At 50.4% G+C, this 20,851-nt stretch overlaps 2 protein-coding genes across 2 annotated transcripts; one reads left to right on the forward strand and one right to left on the reverse strand.

Annotated features, from left to right (window-relative positions):
* Positions 1-120: 120 nt before the first annotated feature.
* On the reverse strand, positions 121-8,395 carry CSUI_004220 (mitochondrial carrier superfamily protein). Its single transcript, XM_068064413.1, has 9 exons — positions 7,359-8,395; positions 6,711-6,837; positions 5,966-6,112; positions 4,818-4,858; positions 3,534-3,660; positions 3,230-3,357; positions 2,140-2,702; positions 1,222-1,448; positions 121-613 (listed from the first exon to the last, which is right to left on the reverse strand). Exons 1-9 carry the CDS (start codon positions 7,986-7,988, stop codon positions 432-434), a joined length of 2,172 nt encoding a protein of 723 aa, XP_067923610.1. The 5' UTR covers positions 7,989-8,395; the 3' UTR covers positions 121-431.
* A 5,358-nt stretch (positions 8,396-13,753) lies between these two features.
* CSUI_004221 (rhoptry kinase family protein rop28) lies at positions 13,754-20,407 on the forward strand (the record flags this gene model as incomplete). Its single annotated transcript, XM_068064414.1, has 2 exons — positions 13,754-16,481; positions 17,988-20,407. 2 exons carry the CDS (start codon positions 13,754-13,756, stop codon positions 20,405-20,407), a joined length of 5,148 nt encoding a protein of 1,715 aa, XP_067923611.1.
* Between the last annotated feature and the right edge of the window lie 444 nt (positions 20,408-20,851).

Raw genomic sequence — 20,851 nt, forward strand, 5'->3', positions numbered from 1 at the left:
AGACTGTGTTAAGAGCCATGTCATTCTCTACCCGTCTACATACTATCTATCTACCTATCTTCTCAAATCCTTCCCTCTCTAGCGACGATGCCGTGGTAGTCGAATCACAGCAAAGAGGCCTTCGGCCGTTGATCCATTTCAGAAAGGTCTCTGTGGTCGATTTTGAAAAGAAAAAAGCCTCACTGAGTTATATGCTACAGTCACTGATGAATGAATTCAGCAACTTGCTGAAGATCATTGATTCATCCATTCATTCGTACATCACATTCAAGAAACTTTCGGTAGAGAAGACGAAATACCATCCTAGATCTAGAGGGAGATACCTACATACAACCTCACACCCGACATATACTTGTCTTGAGAGTTTAGATCGATTGAGGTAGAAAAGACTTCTTGGGGACTTCCGAGTGTTGTGTAAGAGAAAACAGGAACTACTTTTCGTGTGACGGGAATAAGCGGTTTAGAGTGCGTGATGTATTCTCGAATATAAGAGCGCCTAAGGCATTACACGGCCCTGCTATAAGCATTCGTGTGGGCGCGTTCTGAAACCATCCAGATGCAATTCCTTTCTCTCCAGCAAGCTCATACAAAGCCCGACAGACTCCCACTAGCCCTGAAAGACAAAAGACAGCATCCACTGGAAAGAGAAACTAGTTGTTCACCAAGCAGGTCGTTTAAAACGAACGGAGACACTTGAAAAACGAAGAGGTTCTTTCGAACTCATCACAATGATGATTGTGAACATAGATAGGCAGAGGGAAACACAGACAATTTATCGAATGTACAAACTTCAACTCACGAAGAGATTTGCACACGTATCATTCGTCTTCCCTCCCTTGGCCTTCGATAAATGATGACGAAGTGAAACGCATACTGTCTATATACTTTGCAAGGCACGTTTGGTACTCATCTCGAGCGTATAGAGAGAGAGGTGTACGGCATTCTCCGGAATAGATACCTACGTATAGCCCATCAATGTAGTGTGTATTGTATCCGAGTATCGGTACAAGTGTCTCGCCGTGGAAGGGCATAGTGAGTCATCTTTGCTTTTTCGTTCATAGCTGTATTTCCTACATGTACACATCGTTGCAACCCTCTTGCTCACACGCCATAGAATTAGAGAATCTCCCAATCTATACACTATCCGTCATTCCTTTCTTCATGTCAATCTCCTTCCTCATCATAAGAGACGGCGAGTAGCGGCCGTCCTTTCATCCATACCTTGGAATCTCACAGCCGTGCCTTTAGTCTTTACCATTGGATCTTCCGTCTCTCCAGCAGATGGATCTGTATCTTCAAGACTTTCCGCTTCAGTCGTTTTTGCTATGATATACCTCCTTGCTGCCTCTAGTGGTGACGTAGCTAAGGTTGTCAAGGCACCTGATGTCAGTCCCACGGCCAAGGTGGTCAAGAAAGTCGACGATCTCTGAGGTGTGCTCTCACCGTGACTAGAATACCATGGAAAACAAAGAAAGAAGATAACAGAAAATATCCGTAGAAAACGTAGAAGGAAGGAGCTATAGAGGGGAAATATCCTCTCAAGAGATTAGAGAGGTGAATAGAGTGATGAGCATAGATCAACATAGCTGTAGGTACGGTCTGTCTCTACGAGAATGTCACGCCTTACAGTACAAACATAAGGGCGGAAGGCCTCCTCCCCATGTATATGAATAGAGACAGGGACAGCATGACAAAGAGAGAAGCGGTCGTGCGTTTTCAACAGACAAGCGAGTTCTATTCGTATCTATCTATCTATCCATATATATATGAAGAGAAAGATGGTACACAAAAAGAAAGAGCCTCATGCGGACGGTCAAGCCACCGAGATAGACGGACACTCCAGTGTTACAGAGAAAGCAGACTATATCAATAAATACAGATACATCTGGATAGAGATATACACAGATTAAATATTGATAGACAGATGGATATGCATAAAGATATATAGATAGTAGACAGATGAATAGATAACTCCGATATGCGTATGTTGACACAGACAGGACAGGTGAATAGATAGGTAGAGAACTTCGATATAAGTAGGTGGAGATCACATAACTATATAGACCAATCAAGAGAAGAGATGACGACGAGGCCTCAGGCGATTCCTATAGACCCCCAACTCGACCTCCACCTCTTTACCTGGTGTTCCTTTGATTCAGCGCCAATGAAAAGAAGCGTGATACCGCTGTTTCATCTGAATGCTGTTTTTCATCTTTGTCAACAGGTGGGAGAAGTTCAGCTTCCTCAGCTAACGTCTCCTGTTCTTCTTCTTCTCTCTCTTCCTTCTTTTCCCACGGTGATATGCGCTTCACAGCATTCTTCACAGAGATCATCTGCCTCTTCAATCCGTCGAAGAAAACATAGTGCATCCAGCTCGATGGGCTTCCTTCAGTCTGGTTCTCATGAGAAAAACCAAGTGTCTCCTTAGCCTTTGAAAGAACTTCTCTCGTTGTTGCTACTGTGGCTACACCCCCGTCTCGACCCCGACTACTGCCACTAGAAGAACATTGGGAAACTTCTTCTTGTCCCTGGCGATGGTGGTGGTAAGAAGCGGCTTTTGATAGAACTTTTCGAAGAGCTTGCATAGTCTGGCCATTCAGGACACGATAGGTTGAATCGCGAAGGACTTGTGCGTAAAATCCCTTGAAGGTTGTTCGTAAAGCAGACTTAGGAGAGCCATCCTTAAGAACGGCTGAGGCTGCCTGCGGAAACAGGAAGAGACGAAGAGAAAGAAAGAGAGAGCATTCCCTGAGCTAATCAAGGAGTTGGCCGTTCGCATGAATGACTTTTTACATGTCCCTCCATGTATGTAGATATGTCTTCTCAAAGAGATGTGTAGAGAGGTGATGTACAGGGAAAACGGATGATAGAGGGTAGTAGCCGCTGTGGTGGTAAGAGCAAAGAAGAGATACTCGTGAAGATATCTAGATGTTCGAGGTGTCAATACACCTGAAGAGTGTATACGGATGAGTAGAAACAACTACAAATCTCTTTCAACTGTGTCAGGGACGTATATTGAAGGCAATAGAAATACTGACAGAGAAGACAAAAGGCAATCATACATCCGCAATAGATACGTAGATCAGAAGTAGATAGATATGATAAATCCATTGACGAAAGAAAGACGGACTAAAGCTACGTGGATTACAGATAAATAGAAAGGGTAAAGATGGATAGACCCATGTCGATGACTGGATTTTTGCTCCTGGTTTCTGTGATTTTGTCTCACCTCAAAAGGCGTTTCAGCTTTTCCCCGTTGAAGGAGAGACTTAGCACAATCAAAAGGCATCTTGTAGAGACAGCCAACACTATCGGCAGCTAGAGCGCTGAGGAATAGGTTGGCAAAGGTGGGAAGCTCTGCAAAGAAAAGAAGGATAGAAGAGACGACACGCGTGCGTGCGAGGGCGGCGGCTTGCTAGTCCCCCTGGCCCTCCTCTCTCTCCCTGTCTCTCGTCTCCCTGCCCTTTTTGTTGTTGTCTCTTCTCGGTCATTTTTTCTTTCCTGTCCCTTCCTTCCCGCTGTTTTGTTCTTACTTGCCGCATGCTGATTGAGGAGCTTCTGAGCTTGAGACTGAACTCCGATACAAAGAAGACAGTACGGCATCTCAGCCAGGGTCAGCATTGAAAGACATCCATTGTAGAGAGCACCAACAGGCACCTCCTACGGCAACACATAACACACCCACAAAAAACATTGTAAGATGAGAAAAAGAGAAGAATAGAGAAAATTTACCAAGTTCATCATCACTATTACCTGTTATTCTATCGTTCTTCATATCTAGACCAAGATCTACATACCGATACCTTTCCTCCTCCTACTTTTACTACAATATGGCGTCTTCATGTTCTTTCTATATCTGCATTAGATACTTTTGTCTCTCTGTCTCCCATACGTCTTGAGAGACGGAAAGTAGAACCGTTCAGCTAGGTATCTTCGATCAAGATTCTTTTCATCGATTTATGTACATACACCAGGAACGATCCCACTCCTGTTCCCCTGCAACACCCTTTTCATTTGTTTGCGTTGATCTGCCGTGACACCTACATAGAGACGAACCGGTAAGAGAGAGGCCATAGTAAGCACATACTGACTACGCGTTTTGCTTCCGAAATCTTTCTCTCTTTATCCTCTTCATCTTTCGCATCTGTCCGCCAACCGTGTCTGTATGTATGAATACGGTATATATGAATATGTATGTATGATCTGTATGAAAGTGCCTACTGAAGTACGGCAACAGAGTTACAGCTTTCCTGGGCCATGTATGACAAGTAGAGTAATAAGAAGCAGAGGCTGTTGTAATAGAATCGCCTTTTCTCCTATCTTGTGTCTGTGTGAAGTGAAGATCCGTATCACAGCCCTAGTCAAAGAAGTTGTGGAGGAGAAAAACCAACTTCCTTGACTTGTCTTCCCTTGTGCTAAGACGGGCCTCGCCTGTTGTTCTTCCTAAAGTGAGACATCTTAATTCTCATCAAGAGAGACGATCAAGAAGACGAAGAAGAAGCGTGAATCCAAAAGGATGAAATATCTCTCTAGGAAGGAGACGATAGAGACATGAGAGAGATTATCCAGTTGCAATGGAGCCAACACATGTATATCTACATCATTCATCTATCCTGTTTTGCTTCTTCCTTTGTCAAGAGGGAACACGAGATCGATAAGATGTCTTCGCTCTTCTGGCAGAAGAAAGAGTCAAAAAAGTCAAGCAGTACCGATGATGTTACAAGTACAGAAACTGGTGAAACAAAACGGCTTTGTGTGAAGGCAACTTGTTTGTAGAGTATCTGAAAGCTCTGGAACTGCTCTCTGTCTTTCCTCACCTTGAAGGGTATCCCCTGAGCTCGTCGGCATCTCACAACGTCTTTTGGGAGAGAAGCAAAAGACGAACGCATGCACGCATGCATGCAGACACAACGAGACGGAGGAAAAGAGAGTTCATGCTAGCGATTCTTGAAGGAGTCGCGAAGAGAAGAAGATGATCACAAGACAAGATAGATGTCTAGTTTCCCAGGTGTATCAAGATGTCTTTTCATGTTATAGGCCAAACTAGGTAGATGCGCCGTCCCTCCTCCATCTTTTCTTTCTTTTTGGGGGATATCTTCTACTTCTTCCCGCTATGCATGGTCTTTCTTGGAGACCATCACGCAACAGTTGCGGTAAAGACACAAGGTAAACAAAGGTTCACATGCCTCTGCGGTATGCTCGAAGTCGTGTTGCAAGAAAGACATGCCTTCAAGGAGAGTGATAATAAAGAAAGAATCGCCTCCTTCAACGGCTTCACACAACCCTTGGTACCATGGAGGTCCCAGGTTCATACATATATCTATATATGTATCTACAAGTGTATATACGTAAATACATATATACAGATATATGCTTATATATAGAAATATGTGTTGGCTTCTCTCCCTGTATATTTACAGACAGGTATATGCTTATATATAGATACGTATGTGCTTCTCTCCTTCCATATATACATACATGAAATATGCTTATATGGTTAGATACATATATATATATATATATATGTACGCGTGCTACTTCTAAGCGTATCGGTGGGAAAGGAGGACGGTGAGAGTTCTCGATGGAGGAAGCCCTGAAGCTCTACACTTTCCTGGTAAGACATTTTCGACCTCTTTTCTTTTGATACAACTCCACTGGGACGTGCGAGAGTGACTTCGCATGGATACTCCTCTACACACACTTATCTAGATGAATAGATATAGGGGTTGATAAGCACCCCTCTCCAAGAAATCTGAAGACCCTTTCGCCTTGAATGTTGAGAGAGATTAGCAGATGAGGTCGAGAAACACAACAGCTCGACGGTTTGTTGAGAAAACATCAGTCTTTGGGTTTTAAAGATACCAAGAGTTTCCTTTCACCAGGTACTCTCCTGCTCTTTTCGTCGAAGACGACAAATTTCACAGACTTAGCATTATAAGGTGACTTCTTCGGCATACAAGCATACCTATAGGATATAAGAGAGACTGTACAGCCAGCCGTGCTACAACTGCTGACGTCATGCGCTTGGCCATTGGACTCCTTGGAGCTAGCTGTCGAGCGGCCCGACAAGCCGCTGTCCATACACTCCGTCGCAAGGCGCAAAGTGCAGAGCCTAACGAAAAGAAAGAAATGAGGCGAGAGAACTTGGCATCTTCTGTTTTCTGTCTTTCTTCCGACGCAAACAAGACCGTCTAGGACAATCTCATGAAACTCGAATGTCATCACAAGACACGTGAAGACACGAGCCTCCTGTCAGCCACAGCAAGCCAACAAGCAAGCTGCCTCACCACTGATGCAGGAGCAATGAAAAAAGATCCGTCGAATTAATCTGTACTCATCTGCCCTCTATGGAAGAATTTTACTTCTTTACAACCATTCATCTCACACTTGCGCTACCTATATACACGCCACTCTACAGATACATACATGTACATATCTATACATAGAAATATACACATAGATGACGTAGGAGTGGAATATACCTGTAAATGTATCTAAATAGATATATGTATATATACCTGTACCGTCGGGAGAGGTGCCTAACATCTTATATGTCCACGCCGTCTGTATGAATGAGTAAGAAACGTATTTTTCTTCTTCTTCCTTCTCTCTCTCATTTCTCTTTACAAACTTGTGCTTACTCCTCGTTACACAAAACTCCGCTACTACTAAGAATGTCAGGCTGTGAGCTCATTCAACGAGAGACATACCTGTCTCTTCGACAGTTTCCTTGGCAACGGCAGTTACGACATCTTTCCCTTTTTTTAGGGATTCACTAGAAAGAGCACTATCATGAAGATCTTCGGTGCAGATTTTGTGTTGACTTTCTCCGACTCCCTGGAGACAAGACGGAGAGAGAATGAAGATGGTAAGGAGAATGAATACAAGAGTCTCTCGGCTTTACTATTCAGGACGGTACTAGCTGATGTGCTTCCCCGTTCAGTATCTAGACCCAATGTATTCATATGAATATAGTATGAGAGATCTCCATGTGCATGACATAGATGCCTGGATATTGATATTCAAGTCCGTAGTAGACGTAGAGAGAGAGAGAGAACTCAGGATACTCGGGATCAGGCCTCGTGAAAGAAAACTCCCGACAGCTCTATCACAGCTTCAAGCTTCTATAATCTCTACATTCAAGATGTCTCGGGGGAGAAAGATAGCAGGAAGACTTTGGAAAGAAGAAGCGCCGGAATGCCTTTGAAGAGTTAACGTCACATGGGACGTATGAGAATGCCCGGTGAAAATCATCGGTCCTTTCAGGAAGGTAAAGAGACAGCCGTCATATGAAGATATGAGTAGTGTAAGATAAGAAGAAAGAAGAGAAGACTATATATACACCATATTGCGCTTACGGGATTTGTCCCCCCGGCTGAATTGGGAGTCTCAGGAGGAAAGATGTCGTGCTGACGTCCAAGCCGCAGTGAGAGAAACCAACGCTGAGGCCAGGCCGCCCAGTTAGCAGCAGCTGTAGCTACTGCGGGCCGAAAAGAAACTTCAGGCCTTGGGTTTTCTCTTGAAGAGACAGACGAGTGGCAAGAATTCTTTTGAGTAGACAGAGCTGGGAGACTAGGGGGAGTATGCGGCACGACTGTCGCAAGAAGTCTCGGGGTCTGTGGACGAGTGACGGTGGGCGGGCCGGAGGCTCCTTGGAGAGGCAGGAGAGTCGCCCTGGAGAGAAGAGACGACGTCGCTGTAACTTGGACGGAGGAGACAAAGAAGTACTCGAGTGTGTGGAAGCTCGCGCACAGCACGGCTATGAGGAAAAGGATGATTGGATTGGAGAACTTGAGAGACGGCGATAGAAGATATGAACGAGGCATGAATGGCGACCAGGAGGAGACCGAAGATTCACCCCCTGAGGACAGTTGTCGAGACTGCGAAGACAAGGAAGTCGACCCGCCAAGGAACCGCAGTGTCTCCATGGTAGAGAAGACACAGAATGGCGTCTGGAAAGCATGATTTATTGTGATGTTCTGCGCCATTCTATCTTTATTATAAATCTTCAACGAAGTCAGGAGGTGATCTCTGGCGACAAGAATGCTCGCTGTGCCTCCACCAGATCTTCGCTTGAGTCCCAAAAAGTGGCCTTCTTTGCTGTGTGCAGGAGCGTTCTCAACTAGAGAAGACCGCTGATGTCACATTTTACGCATGGAAAAAAGACATAAAGGCATACGAAAAGCCAATAAATATTCAAGGGGCACATGGGCCACGCATCCTTTTCAAATTCAAAGGAGACACGGGGGACAATGCTAACAGCGCCGGTGTCTGTCAGCGTCTTTGTCGGACGAGCCTCAAGACACACCCGATGTTCGCATCCTTTGGTCACCGCTCTGTTACACCTACAGGAAAGACGCCGGATGGAAAACAACACTGCATAAAGTCTTACGAGATGCATACTTACAAGCTTGGTCTGAAGTTCTCTGTCCGGCGACCCTCATGCATGCGATGTTGTTCAAGGCTGCGGACTGGCTTCGCGGGAGGGCGCACGAGAACTGCGGACGCGTAATCAGTTGGTGGGTCTTTCTACCGGTGCGTGCTCGGGACTTTGTCTTCACCTGTTTGCATTCTGTCTAAGCCTGCAGTTTCCTTGCACAACAACTCGCGAAGCCTATCACAACAAATTCTCCTGCAGAATGAGACTCGACACCGCTGTGTGCTCTGGTCAAGTGGCCGGACCTCGCTGTCCAAGGGGCGACACCCAAGAAAGCGGCAGTGGACAGCACTACAGCCACCCGGGTGACTGCCCGAGTGCCTGCAAGTCCTGCAGCAGAAAAGGAGTTTACGCAAAGCGACTGCCTCAAACTTTCCTCCAGACGGACAGTCACAACTCCTTCGCTCCTGGAGACACTGTCTCTGCGGTCGGGTTGCTGCCCCGCCTGGTAGGGTCAGTCATCACTGGAGCAGCTCACAGCGCAGATGGTAAACTGCTCCAGCACCGCTGAGCGCTTCTTACTTGCGCGGCGGCCGAAGGGTGGTTAGCGATTGTCAAAAGACGACAGACAGTCCGTACTGCTGATGCGGCTTCCGTACCTCGGCCACCGGGCGTACCTGTTTCCCGGACCATTAGGAGTCACCAGACTGACTTACAGGATAGCGTTGCAGAAGAAACTCGTACACTCCAGTACATCTTCAAGGCCACTATGGGCACTTGGCTCACAAGCAAACTCGTGTCAGCAAGTGCCACTTATTCTGTCTCCTACACGGAGAACTTCACAGGCTTCTCCGATCAGTGGCGTGCCAAACGGCGTCTCCTGACCCCAACTGCCTCTCTCTTCTTCAGGGTTAAGGCTCCCCGGGACCGCCGAGTACTTGAGCTGGCCCTTTGTGCTCACCCCTAGCAGGTCCATACAACATCAACGGAGACGCCCGGTGCGGTGCCAGCGCTTTCCTGGAAAGATGGTCAGTGCGCTTCATTCAGCCTCAGATGCCTTGTCACAGTCTCCACAGTCATCGGAGCAAGAGCTGAAGACCAGACTGCCAGGAAGATGTGCCCAGCAAAGGTTAGGGATCATTTCGCCGTCTCCCTGGTAGCAGGCCTCCTACTGGCGAGTCCAGCAAGGCTGGCCCCCTTGCAGTAGTTTCTCCGAGCGCTCGCACATCACGGAAAGACAATTGGCCTGCGGCCGTCCCCGTTACGAGAGACACCGTTCTGTCGCCGACGGGGACTGAAGCAGATGATCGATGCCCTCCGCGTGAACACTCTCAGGCGCCATACGCCGCAAGGTTCGCAGAGAGGTTGGAACGGCCCTCTCGGCCAGTTTGGGCACGCCGACCCCGGGCAGCTGAGGCCATGCACTTCGTTTTTCCTATGGAAGACTTAAACCCCCGCACTCAGAAACAGCCTCGGGCGTCCAAGAACGTAACACGTCCCGAGAGGGGCTCTTCACTCCATCCTGCCCTGTCTCTTCCGAGGGTCTCGGTTGTTCGAGCCAGAGAGCAGTCCCGCTACTACTTGTTCTGACCCAGCATTGACCAGGGCTGCCCGCGAGGGTTAGGCGTGTGTGATGCCTCTGTCGCGCGTGGACTCTCCATCTGCCTTCTTGGAGAGTTGTCTATCATTCCTGCCTCAGGTTGCCACTATTGGCCTGCAAGAGAGGGCAGGTGTAATCTGTTGTCTGTAGTGACTGTGGCTCGCCTGTGCTCAATGCGTGGTGCCGTCTCGCGTAGGGGTAGCTGCTAGCCGCCGATAGCCCTGGTGTGCTGAAGGGTATGTTGATTTGTGTGGCTCCTCGCGTGCTGTGTTCTCCGTGGACCCCCGGCCCACAAGGGTCCGGTGTGTCTCGAGTAATGCGCGTCTGTGAGTTGCGACTGAGCAGTCGGTACGGAGCACAGATGAACTTCCCGGAGTTGTTTCGTCCATTACGTTGTATACATGGAGAATACCACCATTTGACGTCGTCGAAGACAATTGCCGCAGGTAGCTAAAAACGAAACCGGACCGCCAGGACTGAGGTAACTATGAGCGATGCTGTGCTTTCAGACGTGCGTGGGCCAACAACATACAGAAACTAGACCAAGGCTCAGGAAGTCCAAAGCTGTCGTTTCAGGAGTCGTGGCTGACGGGTCATCGGCATTGGACGCTGGGCGTTCATGGTCGCTAGTCTACCACAGCAGCAGTCCAGGAAAGAAGGGCGGCCGCACAGCCACTAACTGCGCACGGATTGTGAGGGGCTCTCAGCCATTAGTGAATACCACGGCACGCGATCGATGGAAGAGCGACACCTTCCCTGGCCCTTCACAGATATATGGGGTAAGCGACACTTTTCTGAGCTAGCGGAGCAACGTTGCCGAGCGTTTAGCACTCAACAGACGTACTGCTTCCAGAGGAGGCTCGAAGTCCACTCAGGAGGCTAACTACACCAGTCTAGAATTCGGCGCGATCTGTGCCCGGGGCTGGAACCACGACGCAGTAAACAGACGCAATCCTATATGAAGAAAACGCCTTAAGAGGGCTCACTGGCTGGCGTACTTCAGCAGATTCATAGGTGTACTTTGCTTCACGCTACAGTTTCCTCGGTTCCGATGACCTCCAGGCTGAGAGATTCACCTGGGCCTGGCATTTGGTGGCCGGGGTCCGCACGACCTAGGCACGGGCTGCTGTGACATGGGCGCCAGCGAAGGTCACGGCAGTCCTACGACCAAGTCCGGACAACCAATCATGCTCTCGTCTGCCCCTTTCTCCCATTCCAGGAAACACTGAGGGAGCGACAGCTGCGTCACTTACTTGCCGAGCAGCTGGCGCTCGTAGCAAGTCGGACGTGGCACGTGCACCACGGGTTGTCAGGTCACGGTTCAAACGGTCATGCCTTCGAAGATCGGCTTCCGGGTTTCAGCTGACGTACGAGGTACGTCGCGTCGTTGACTCGGGCCTGCGTGGTCCGGTTTCTTTTGCAACGAACCGAGTTGTCTAGCTACCGGAGGTGTGTAGAAGCCTATCCCTCTCCCTTGTGATGCCTCTCCAAACAACGGTCTTCTTTCTCCGCTCAGGGGATTTTTAGAGACCTGTCGCTTCCGCTTGTGGATGGGGCTCCAAACAGCGGTCTTCTTTCTCCGCCCAGGGGGCAGTTCAATGAAAGATCCTCGAATTCCGGAAATGTCGGTGTCCGGACACGTCTACCCAGTGGTTTTTTGAGGGAAGCGTTGTCAGATGGTCGACGGAAATGCAGCGGAATCGCTGAGCAGAAAGAGGCGAGTCTTTAGGTCCTCGGGCACGAAGTACCCACAGCATGCGCGTCTGGGGATAAAAGTCGCCGTACACTTCTTACTGCCGCCCCCAGCTAGGTCACTCACGCTGTCCTTTTGCCGTGTCTCTGAACCCGGTGTTTATAGCGGCTTTCCTGGGATGGAAATTGTCGCAGGGGCTAGCTACACTGTGTACACTTCCCGTTGCTGTCTTGTATGTTGTTTGGGGCGTCTGCCAAGCAACGTGAGGAAAGAGCCGTCTTCATCCTGAGTCTTGTGTTGACATCTCAAAAACGGGGGAGCGACCTCGGTCTGTTCAGACATCTCCACTACTACGAGAAAATGACCAGGAGGAGGCAGAGCTTAGAATCGTAGATGTTCTTTCGGAGTTGTCGACTTCTCTGGCAGAACAGAGAGGAGCTCTGTACGGTGGTCGAGAGGTGGCGTGCGGGCCTACTGCTGCATATTGGGTGTCGGTCTCACACTTCGCTGAACGGCCTGAGACAAGCACGCCGGCTCCAGTTTCGGCTTGTGAGACAACCGATGCTGCCGTAGTATTACGAACATGAACAGGAGTATCACGTGACTCCTCTCCAGGATGTCCACAGCAGATCAGTAATCGTGCAGAACCTAGTCGCAGCACTTTCCGACCTGAGCAGACAATGTGAGAAGCAGTGTGACTGCTACCGTGATGCGGTACCCCAGAAAGTACCGATGAAGTAGCGTTAAGCTTCATTCATGTCGTTATTGGATAGGACACAACTAAGGGCTACCGCTGGTACGCGGCTAGGGTCAACGTACTAGTAGTTACTGATAGTACCAGGAGTCGCTGGGTGTGTCTCTCTGGGTCGGGTTTTCTTTCACGCTCGCCAAACTGAACCGTGAAGAGAGACAAAGGGGTACACTTATTATATTTCATCGGTCACGGGACTGCTAATTGTTACCACATGCGCGTTTCAGATGTGACCACGTTACCGGCTCATCGCGTGTTAGCGCGGCAGTTCTCTCGTCGAAAGGCTTGCTAAGGAGTCCCTTTTTGTTGAGCTCAGGAGACTGAACATCTGTACGAGCCTCCAGCTGTCATTCCTATCTCAGCGAAGCTGACTGAAAAGACACGAAAAAAGAAAAGAAGCTGCCTACCCTTTCTACTTAGACGGCTTCCGATTCCCTTCTGGTCACCCTTCACATGCGGCCAAATGTAGACCAGAGAGCCGGCCGAGGGAGTTCATTCCCCTTCCTTTGTTTCACTGGTGTAGATACACCAGGGCCTACGCTAAGGGCAGCGCTGAAGCAACCGCTTCAGAAGGGACACTGGAAAAATGCCGTGTCCGAGAAATGTCGCTGGTTCGGCGAACCTACAGAGGAATACAAGCAGGAGGTTCGCAAGCTATTTCTTTTCCTGTCTACAAGAGAAGACACGGCACGAAAAGCAGCGGCAGCCGGTATGATCCCCACCCACGGTCCTGCTTCTCCACAAGAAAGCTGTAAAAGACAAGGCAGTCCTTTGTCAATGCTGCGCCAGTAAGACCCGACTGGCTTTTATTGTGTCTCTTCTTATAGTTGCGTACTCCAGCCTCCTGGCAGTTGTTTCAAGCACGGGCAATGAATACGAGCTAGATAGGGGAAAGCTCGGGCACGTAATGCAAGCAAGGGCGACAGATGTCTGAGAGACAGCTAGCTCACCGCCCCTAGAGGAAAAACACTTGGGGTGAGACTTCTCATCTTCCATAGCCGACGAGCCACCCACATATCTAGCCGCTGTCTGGCTATACAGCCCAGGGATGCCGGATCGCAGGGCCTTCCAGCAGTTGGGCAAGTCTGATCGCTAGCCGGACAGCCGCCGCTGCGAGCGACGCTTACCCGTGGCATGCGAGCAATGGTGGCTCTACCTCTGGGTAGCGGTGGGCTTGTTGCCTGTCAGAGGATCGCGGCATATCATAAAGACTCAGGTCCTTTTCTGTTCTGCTCGGCGTGGAGCTTGTCTTCTGCTCTCGAGTACAATCCTTTGAATTTCACTCGCTGGTGGCTGTGTTTCGCGGCTTGCTGTCCATTGTGTCGTTCTCGAATGGCAGCTGCAGACATGTCTGCGTGTGACCCTGCTGGGGTGGCGGTACACGCTGACTTGGGCCGTTCTGGGCGAGGTCCGAACGCAGACGGCCACAAACTGCCCTCTAGCGGCTCTGTGTCTCGCTCTGTTGTTCAAAAGGGCAACGGGTCGCGAGCCAGAACTGGAAGATATTTTTTTTTCTCGGTTGTCTTCCTTTCGTGCTTGCATTCTTTCGTCTGTTCTGAGGCGTCTGCGCCGAGCCAGTACCGCCACAGAGATGTCTTGCCGTCGGTGAGTCCGGGGCCTGCCTCCTCAAGCTTCGGTGCTTCGAAGTCTTCTGATGCTGATCTGGCCGACCTGTCGGAGTCGGAAGAGGAGTATTCGACGAAGCTGTCGTCTTCATTCCTCCAAGATGCATCTTTGCTCCCCGTTCGCAGGGGGCCTGCCCCTCCCGCACCACGGCAAGGGTCACTGGAGCGACGTGCAGCGGCAGGGGCACCGCAAGCCCGTCCACTGCTGCAGGCAGTGAAGCCACACGCAGGCCCGACAGCACCGAGGCCAGTTGCTTCGGATCCTGACCGCCGAAGACTCGACCATGAAGAGAAGAAGGCCGGACCTGCTGCTCCCGTGCCCAAAGGTCGCGTGCCTCCAATTTACGCTCCACAGGAAGGAATTAAGGATGCGGACCGTCTTAAACCTCCTGGTCTTTACCAGCCGAGGAAGATAGTCATCATAGAGTCGACTCCGTCTCCGAAGGGTTCCCCTGCCGCAGAACCAGCAAAACCGCCTGCCCGTGGCAAGAAACCGCCTGCAGAGCTGTCACCTCCTGGGCGCAGTGGACCTGCAGGAAAATCTCCAAGACCCAAGCCTCCAGCGTCTCCCGCCCCCGAGCCTAAATCCCCACCACCGTCGCCCGGCCGTCGTGTTGGGAAACTTGCTGTACAGTGGCCTCCTCCGGCCTCCGGTTCCACAGAGGAGCCCGCATCACCTCCCCCAGTTCGTCGACCACCTTCCCCGTCTCCTGCCCCTTCTCCTGCACCGCAGCCGGCTCCCGCCCAGAGAAAGCCTCCACTGCGTAGACCTAGCGTGCCACCACCCCCTCCTGTGACCCCCAAAGCTGCTCTAGGAGAAGGCCAGTGGCCGACAATGGATCATATTGAGCCGATCCCGGTGCAAGTTCTACAGGAAGGAAAGAGGCAACTACGTGATTTTCTCATGAGGGTATCGTCGAAGAGCGGGCGCGGTCCTCCGCAGTCCCCGTCCCTTCTTCAAACGGTGACTAGTGGATTGTTCAGGCCGAGGGTACGTCCAACACTTGAGGAGGAGATGGAAGAAGAGGACAGGATGACTCAAGATGGTGTCAGTGGCGCCGTGGAAGACGTTCCTGCAGGACAGCTGTGGAGAGCAGATGCGGCTGATACATGGAGGGTGCGGAGACGAAATCCGAAGACATTTGTGCGACCTATTGATGCCCCACCTGACGTCAACGCTCTCGAATGGTTGCATGAGCAAGGTGTGCGGCCCGGTTACTATGACGAGCTGATTCGGGGAAGGCAAGAGGAGGAACTGCCAGCACAGGTCGAAGGTCAGTCTCCATCGTTTGTGCAATTCTTCAAAGCCCTGCTTTGGTCAGAGAAAAAGGGATGGGAAAAGGCTATGGAGAAGTTCTGGCCCAGAGGGTCAACAGCGCGAACGAAGGATGAGGGCGGTAGACCGGTCCGTGTAATTATGCATGAGACCTTAGGAGTCGGAGGTTTTGGAGTTGTGGCGCGCATGGAGAATGTTGATGCCCCAGCGACGAGTATGACAAAGTTTTTCGCGGGGAAGTTTATGTATGAGTATTCCCCTGTTAACCATTCACTGAAAGGGGCTACCACACGACTCAAGCAGAATTTGAGTACCGAACTCCGAGTGAGAGATCTTCTTCTTGAGGCCCTCAACAGTGATCCCTTGCTCAAAGGAAAACCGATGTCCGATAAATTTGAACACCTCATACGAATGGGAATAGCTGTACCTCAGCTAACTTACACTGTGACAAAGACAGATGTGGAGAACAATGTCATTGTAGGCTCCTGGGAGTTTCCTCCTCAGATCACTGGCAATCCAAACGAAGAGAGTCTGCGGTTCTTAACAAGTGTGATTTCCTACCCTCTCTTAGGGCCAGAATTGAATATCCTTTTTGAAGAAAGGACAGTCGCTGAATCGATTCTAGCCTATCTCACATACAGGCTTGTCAACATTCTCGCCAAATTTGACAAGCTTGGCTTCACCCACAATGACCTGAAACCCGGAAATATCCTTGCTCGAGCTGATGGAGAAGTCTTCTTAGCGGATATGGGTCTTGTGAGGAAAATCGGCGAGATGATTCCTTGTATTTCGTGTACGCCATCGTATGTTGACCCCGAGACAGCGGAATGTGCGTTTGCTGACCAGTTACAGAAAGCTGATCCGAAAAGGGATGCTTGGGCTCTTGGGGCCACATTTTTCAACTTCATGTGTAAGAATGAGCTTCCTTTCAATCTGGACGCCCTCTATGATCGAGCCGTGAATGTTGCTGGGTCAGGGAATCCTGTCCTGCGTTTCATATCTTACATTTCTGCTGTTAAGAGAAGTGACTGGACACAGAAACGATGTGATGCAAAGAATCCGACTCTGTGGGTTATCACTCGCCTTCTGCTTGACCCGGTGCATGACTCGCGAAAGACTGCTCGTGAACTTGCGAATCATGCCTTCTTCAAGGTCGAGGGTGTGTAACATCAGAAGAATATGTTTTTGAAGGAAGTTCCAGACGGAAAGCTTCAATGAAGGACAAAAGGGTGTTGCGTATCAGACTGTGATGTGATTGACGGACACTTATGCGTTTGTTTCGTGTTTTCGAGGGTGAGGGGAACCTCCCCAAGGCCTGTATTGTTTTTTTCTTCCACTTCTGTGCCAGTGTATGCGCATGCATGACCCGTCTGCAATTGCACCGCGCTGGTTGACTGAAAATTTTCATCCAGCCACCCGCATTGTCACGTACACATTCAGCAGGGTTTGTGCGTCTAAACCGAAGACGCAGTGATTTTTTTATATACTAGCCTTGGTAGTACTACTATACTAACGGGTATAGAGGCTTACTCCCGATTGGTATTCTTCACTTATTTTATATTGGTATGTTTCGCATAATATTTATATACATGCATGCCCCTACAAGCAACGTGCTCCTATCTACTTCGGCGACCTGAGTGTTGGATGGAAGCGATACAGTTGATCCCGTGCTGGTCTATCTAGCCAGGTCCTTCGTGCAGCACTCCCCGGTGGGAGCACATTTTGGTGTGGAAGTTCCTTTGCTGTGGCGGACGGAGGTGAACCCTCGATTGTTGTGTAGCATCCTGGAGACCGTTGTTTGCTGCTAACCGTCTACCTGCTTTCACGATCTCGCTCGACCAGTCCAGCAACTGGCCCCGGGCCGCCGCCCTCCAAAACCCCTCGGTATTTTTACCGCCACCACTCGGGACGACCCGGTACACTTCTTTTACTACTTGCGACGCTTATCTTCCGTAGTCAGTTTTAGGGGTTGGACACGTTCCTCACACCCGCCGCTGGGTCACTGTTTTTGGGTAGGTGCTGGACAAGCAGACACAGACACACAGCTGTTTTTTAAGGCCCTCAGAGAGGAGTGATAGGGTGCAGACTCTCACGGCAGGGGTATTGCAACGACCTTCGAGAAGAGAAGCGTAAGCGAAGGTCTGTAGGACGGGATTTTGCATAGGGGGACCTTAGAGATAGCGGAGACGGAGTTTTGCTCCAGGCTCGAAAATGGTCTGCTCCTCTTCTAGTGAGCTAAATTACAACCCCTGTCACCAAGACGGCCACTCACATTTTGACGGCCTTCGAGGGGGGTTTTAGTCCTGCCATTTGGGGGAGCTTGGATTCTTCGGAGAGACGGTGGCTAGGCCGCCAGCTACCTGGCTAGCCACTAGTGGGTGTGATGCAAGTTGACTCCAGACAGTGTCGGAAGAGCTAGCCTGCTGTCTGCGCGCATGAGGTCTGTCTGGTGAGTGCCGCGCCTAGTGCCCAGCAGTCATATCTTGCGATGCGAGCTTCGTGCCACGGTGTGATAGCATTCACTGAACAGTGCAGGAGTGGTGTCTGGCAAATGAAGACCACCCGCTCCGGAGGATTGGTTCAGTGTCACCGTCAACCCGTGTCAGCTTCGAATACCAAACACGTGAGCGTTGCTTTCGAACTGTCTTGTTCATCATTGGCACAGCGATGCCGTCTGCAACGCCACTATCACTCCCTCCTATCCGGGCGCCGACCCGGGGAGTGGAAGGTGTGACGAAAAGCGATCTAGTGCAGTCCTCGAGTGCCAAGCAGTGTCGTGGTATGAGAGCGGTGAGCAATACCACTTGTTTCTTCGTTTTCTTATTTGCGTTCTCAATCCAGTACGCCTCAGTATCTGCCTCAGAGGATCACCCCCTCACGAGTGTCCCCGTCACTCACGTGACACGGGATGCTGCTGTTTGGATGTCCAGCCGGACACAAGATGATGACGATACTATGGTCAATCCAGCGTTGAAGGAGGCAGACACTTCTCCTGTGTTCCTCCAAGACGCGGCTTCACTTGCGCGTGGAAGGTCCCCTGCGAGGTATTTTGTGGAGGATCGGCGGCGACCGCGTTCCGCAGACGCTTTCCAGCCTCAAAGAAGGAATGACTTCCTTCACACGCCTAGACCAGTCATGGCGTCTGGGCGGCGGGGTTCGGAACCTGACCTGATAGGACTCAATCGTCTGGAGCGCCGTCAAGGCCCCTCCCCGCTTACACCTCCTGGCCGTGTCCCTCCGATATATACTCCAGTCAGGGGAATAGTCGATCCGGGCCGTCTCAGACCGCCTGCACAGTACAGTCCGGCCTTCCAACGGAGGGTGCCTGAGGTACCTCGGACACTTCGAGGCACGCCAGCGTATCACCAAGGCCTTCGAGGTAGGCTGACCCCATTACAAGGAAGGATGCCACAACCATCACCAATTTACAGTCGAGGCCTACAAGAACGGGTGCCTATATTACGCCGTGAAATCCCCATCCCATCACCGCTCCTGCCAAGGCCCTCAGCGCCCGTCCCTGCTCCTCCTCTGACACCTTCGCATGCGCTCGGCGAACAACCGTGGCCGACAATGGAAGATATTGAACCGCTCCCAACGGAGTATCTTCTCCAAGGAAAGACGAGAGTCGGAGAGATTGTTAGGGAAATTCAAGCTGGGCATTCTGGTGGGTCAAGCGCCTCATTTCTTCAGGAACTATCTGCTAGACTGAACAGACCTGTAGTTCGCTCGACTATTGAAGAAGAACTAGAAGAGAATAACGGGCGTAGTGGTAGTGATGTTTCCTCAGCTTCCTTATGGGACAAAGATGCGTTGAGGACATGGGCGGCTGTGAGGCGAAGAAGTCCGAAGGCATTTGTGAGACCAACTGATGTGCCAGGCGGCCGTTTCCATCGTCAGTTTGTTCTTGGAGACGGAAACCTAAACGACCGTACAGCAGTGTCATTTCTGCAATCCGGACGAGAGTGGACACCGAAGAAGGGCTTTCAATTGGCTTTCGCCTCCCTCTGGCCTAACGGAAAGCTCGCTGAGGTGAAGGACGAAACAGGGAAGACACACCAGCTCAAAATGCATAAGGTTCTAGGCATTGGAGCTTTTGGTGCGGTCGTTATGGTCGAAGATCTCGATGTGGAAGCTGATGAACCAGATAGGCTTTCGGCTGGAAAGTTTATGTACCAGTTCTTCGATGCTGCGCAAGATGGCCAGCGCATAGCTACGATGAAGGAAATGTTGGACAAGGAGATCTCGGTCCGTGACACACTGCTCGCTGCAATGGATGATAATCCGGAGTACAAAGGAAAGTCAAAGAGGGAGAAGTTGCGGATCCTCACACAGAGCGGTCTAGCGATTCCACAGGCGGCGCTCCAACTCCGGAAGACAGATATGGAAAGGATCGCTGGACCGGTGTGGTCATCCCCGCCAAGCCAGACGCGGTCTCCTGCGAACGAGTCGCTCCGGTTTCTAACAACGATGGTGACGTATCCCCTTGCAGGTCCTGATTTGGAAGAATTAATAAAGCGCAGAATAGATGATTCTGTTAGGGCATATTTAGTGGTCAAGCTCATTAACCTCGTCGCGAATCTCGAACGATTTGGGTTCGTTCACAATGATGTGAAGCCTCCGAACTTCTTCGCCAGAGAGGACGGTGAAGTTCTTCTTGGTGATATGGGTCTAGTGACAAGGGTGGGTGATCCAGTTCCATGTTGGAATGGCACCGGCACGTACTTTGATCCAAGAACAGCTAAGTGCGCGTTCAATGATGAGAGGACAACGGCCACGACACAGAAAGACGCGTGGGCTCTGGGAGTTACTCTTTTCATCATTATGTGTGAAAACCATTTTCCATTTAACGAAGAACATCTCTTTGAAAGAGCCGCGAGGCAGGTACCTCGGGGATCAGACCCTATTGTTCCTTTTCTCGCACTCGTCGCGCAGATCAAGAGGCGGGACTGGAGTCAAAACCGATGTCCCCGAGCCGAAAAGTCTCTCTGGTATATTCTGCAGCTCCTCCTTGACCCCGAAGAAGAGTCGCGGAAGACGGCTCTTGACCTTTCGGCTCATGCCTTCTTCAAAGTCCCAGGAGTGTGAAGGCTATCGAATCTCTTTTTCGCTTATTTCGACGTCCGCGGGGCTTGAAGATGAGAGACATTATGTATGTATACTTCCTCATCCGACGACCCTGGTTTCCCGTCACGAATGTGGAGCCACTACGGTGCGAACGGAAGGGAAACTGCGCACGTCTGCTCGAATCATCTGCAGAGTGGTCATCTGTCTTGCGCTCCCACCGCTTAAACAGCGATGTCCGAATCGAAATCCATCATCAAGCCTTCCTTTATAACGTAGTACCTCTGGTAGGGGCAGTAAAGCACCACAGCATTGGATATCATCATCAGCTAAACTGTAACGGGACAGTCTTCGTTGCTGTGGTCATCTTCGTTACTGGTAAGAGGGAGCTAGGACTTCTCATTCCCAATGCGTGTTTTCTGCCCGGTACGCCGTTTGTCAGCTGTTATTTCGGGGAAGACGAAGACC

This window comes from Cystoisospora suis (assembly GCF_002600585.1).
Source record: "Cystoisospora suis strain Wien I chromosome Unknown contig_1941, whole genome shotgun sequence".
NCBI classification, from domain to species: domain Eukaryota; phylum Apicomplexa; class Conoidasida; order Eucoccidiorida; family Sarcocystidae; genus Cystoisospora; species Cystoisospora suis.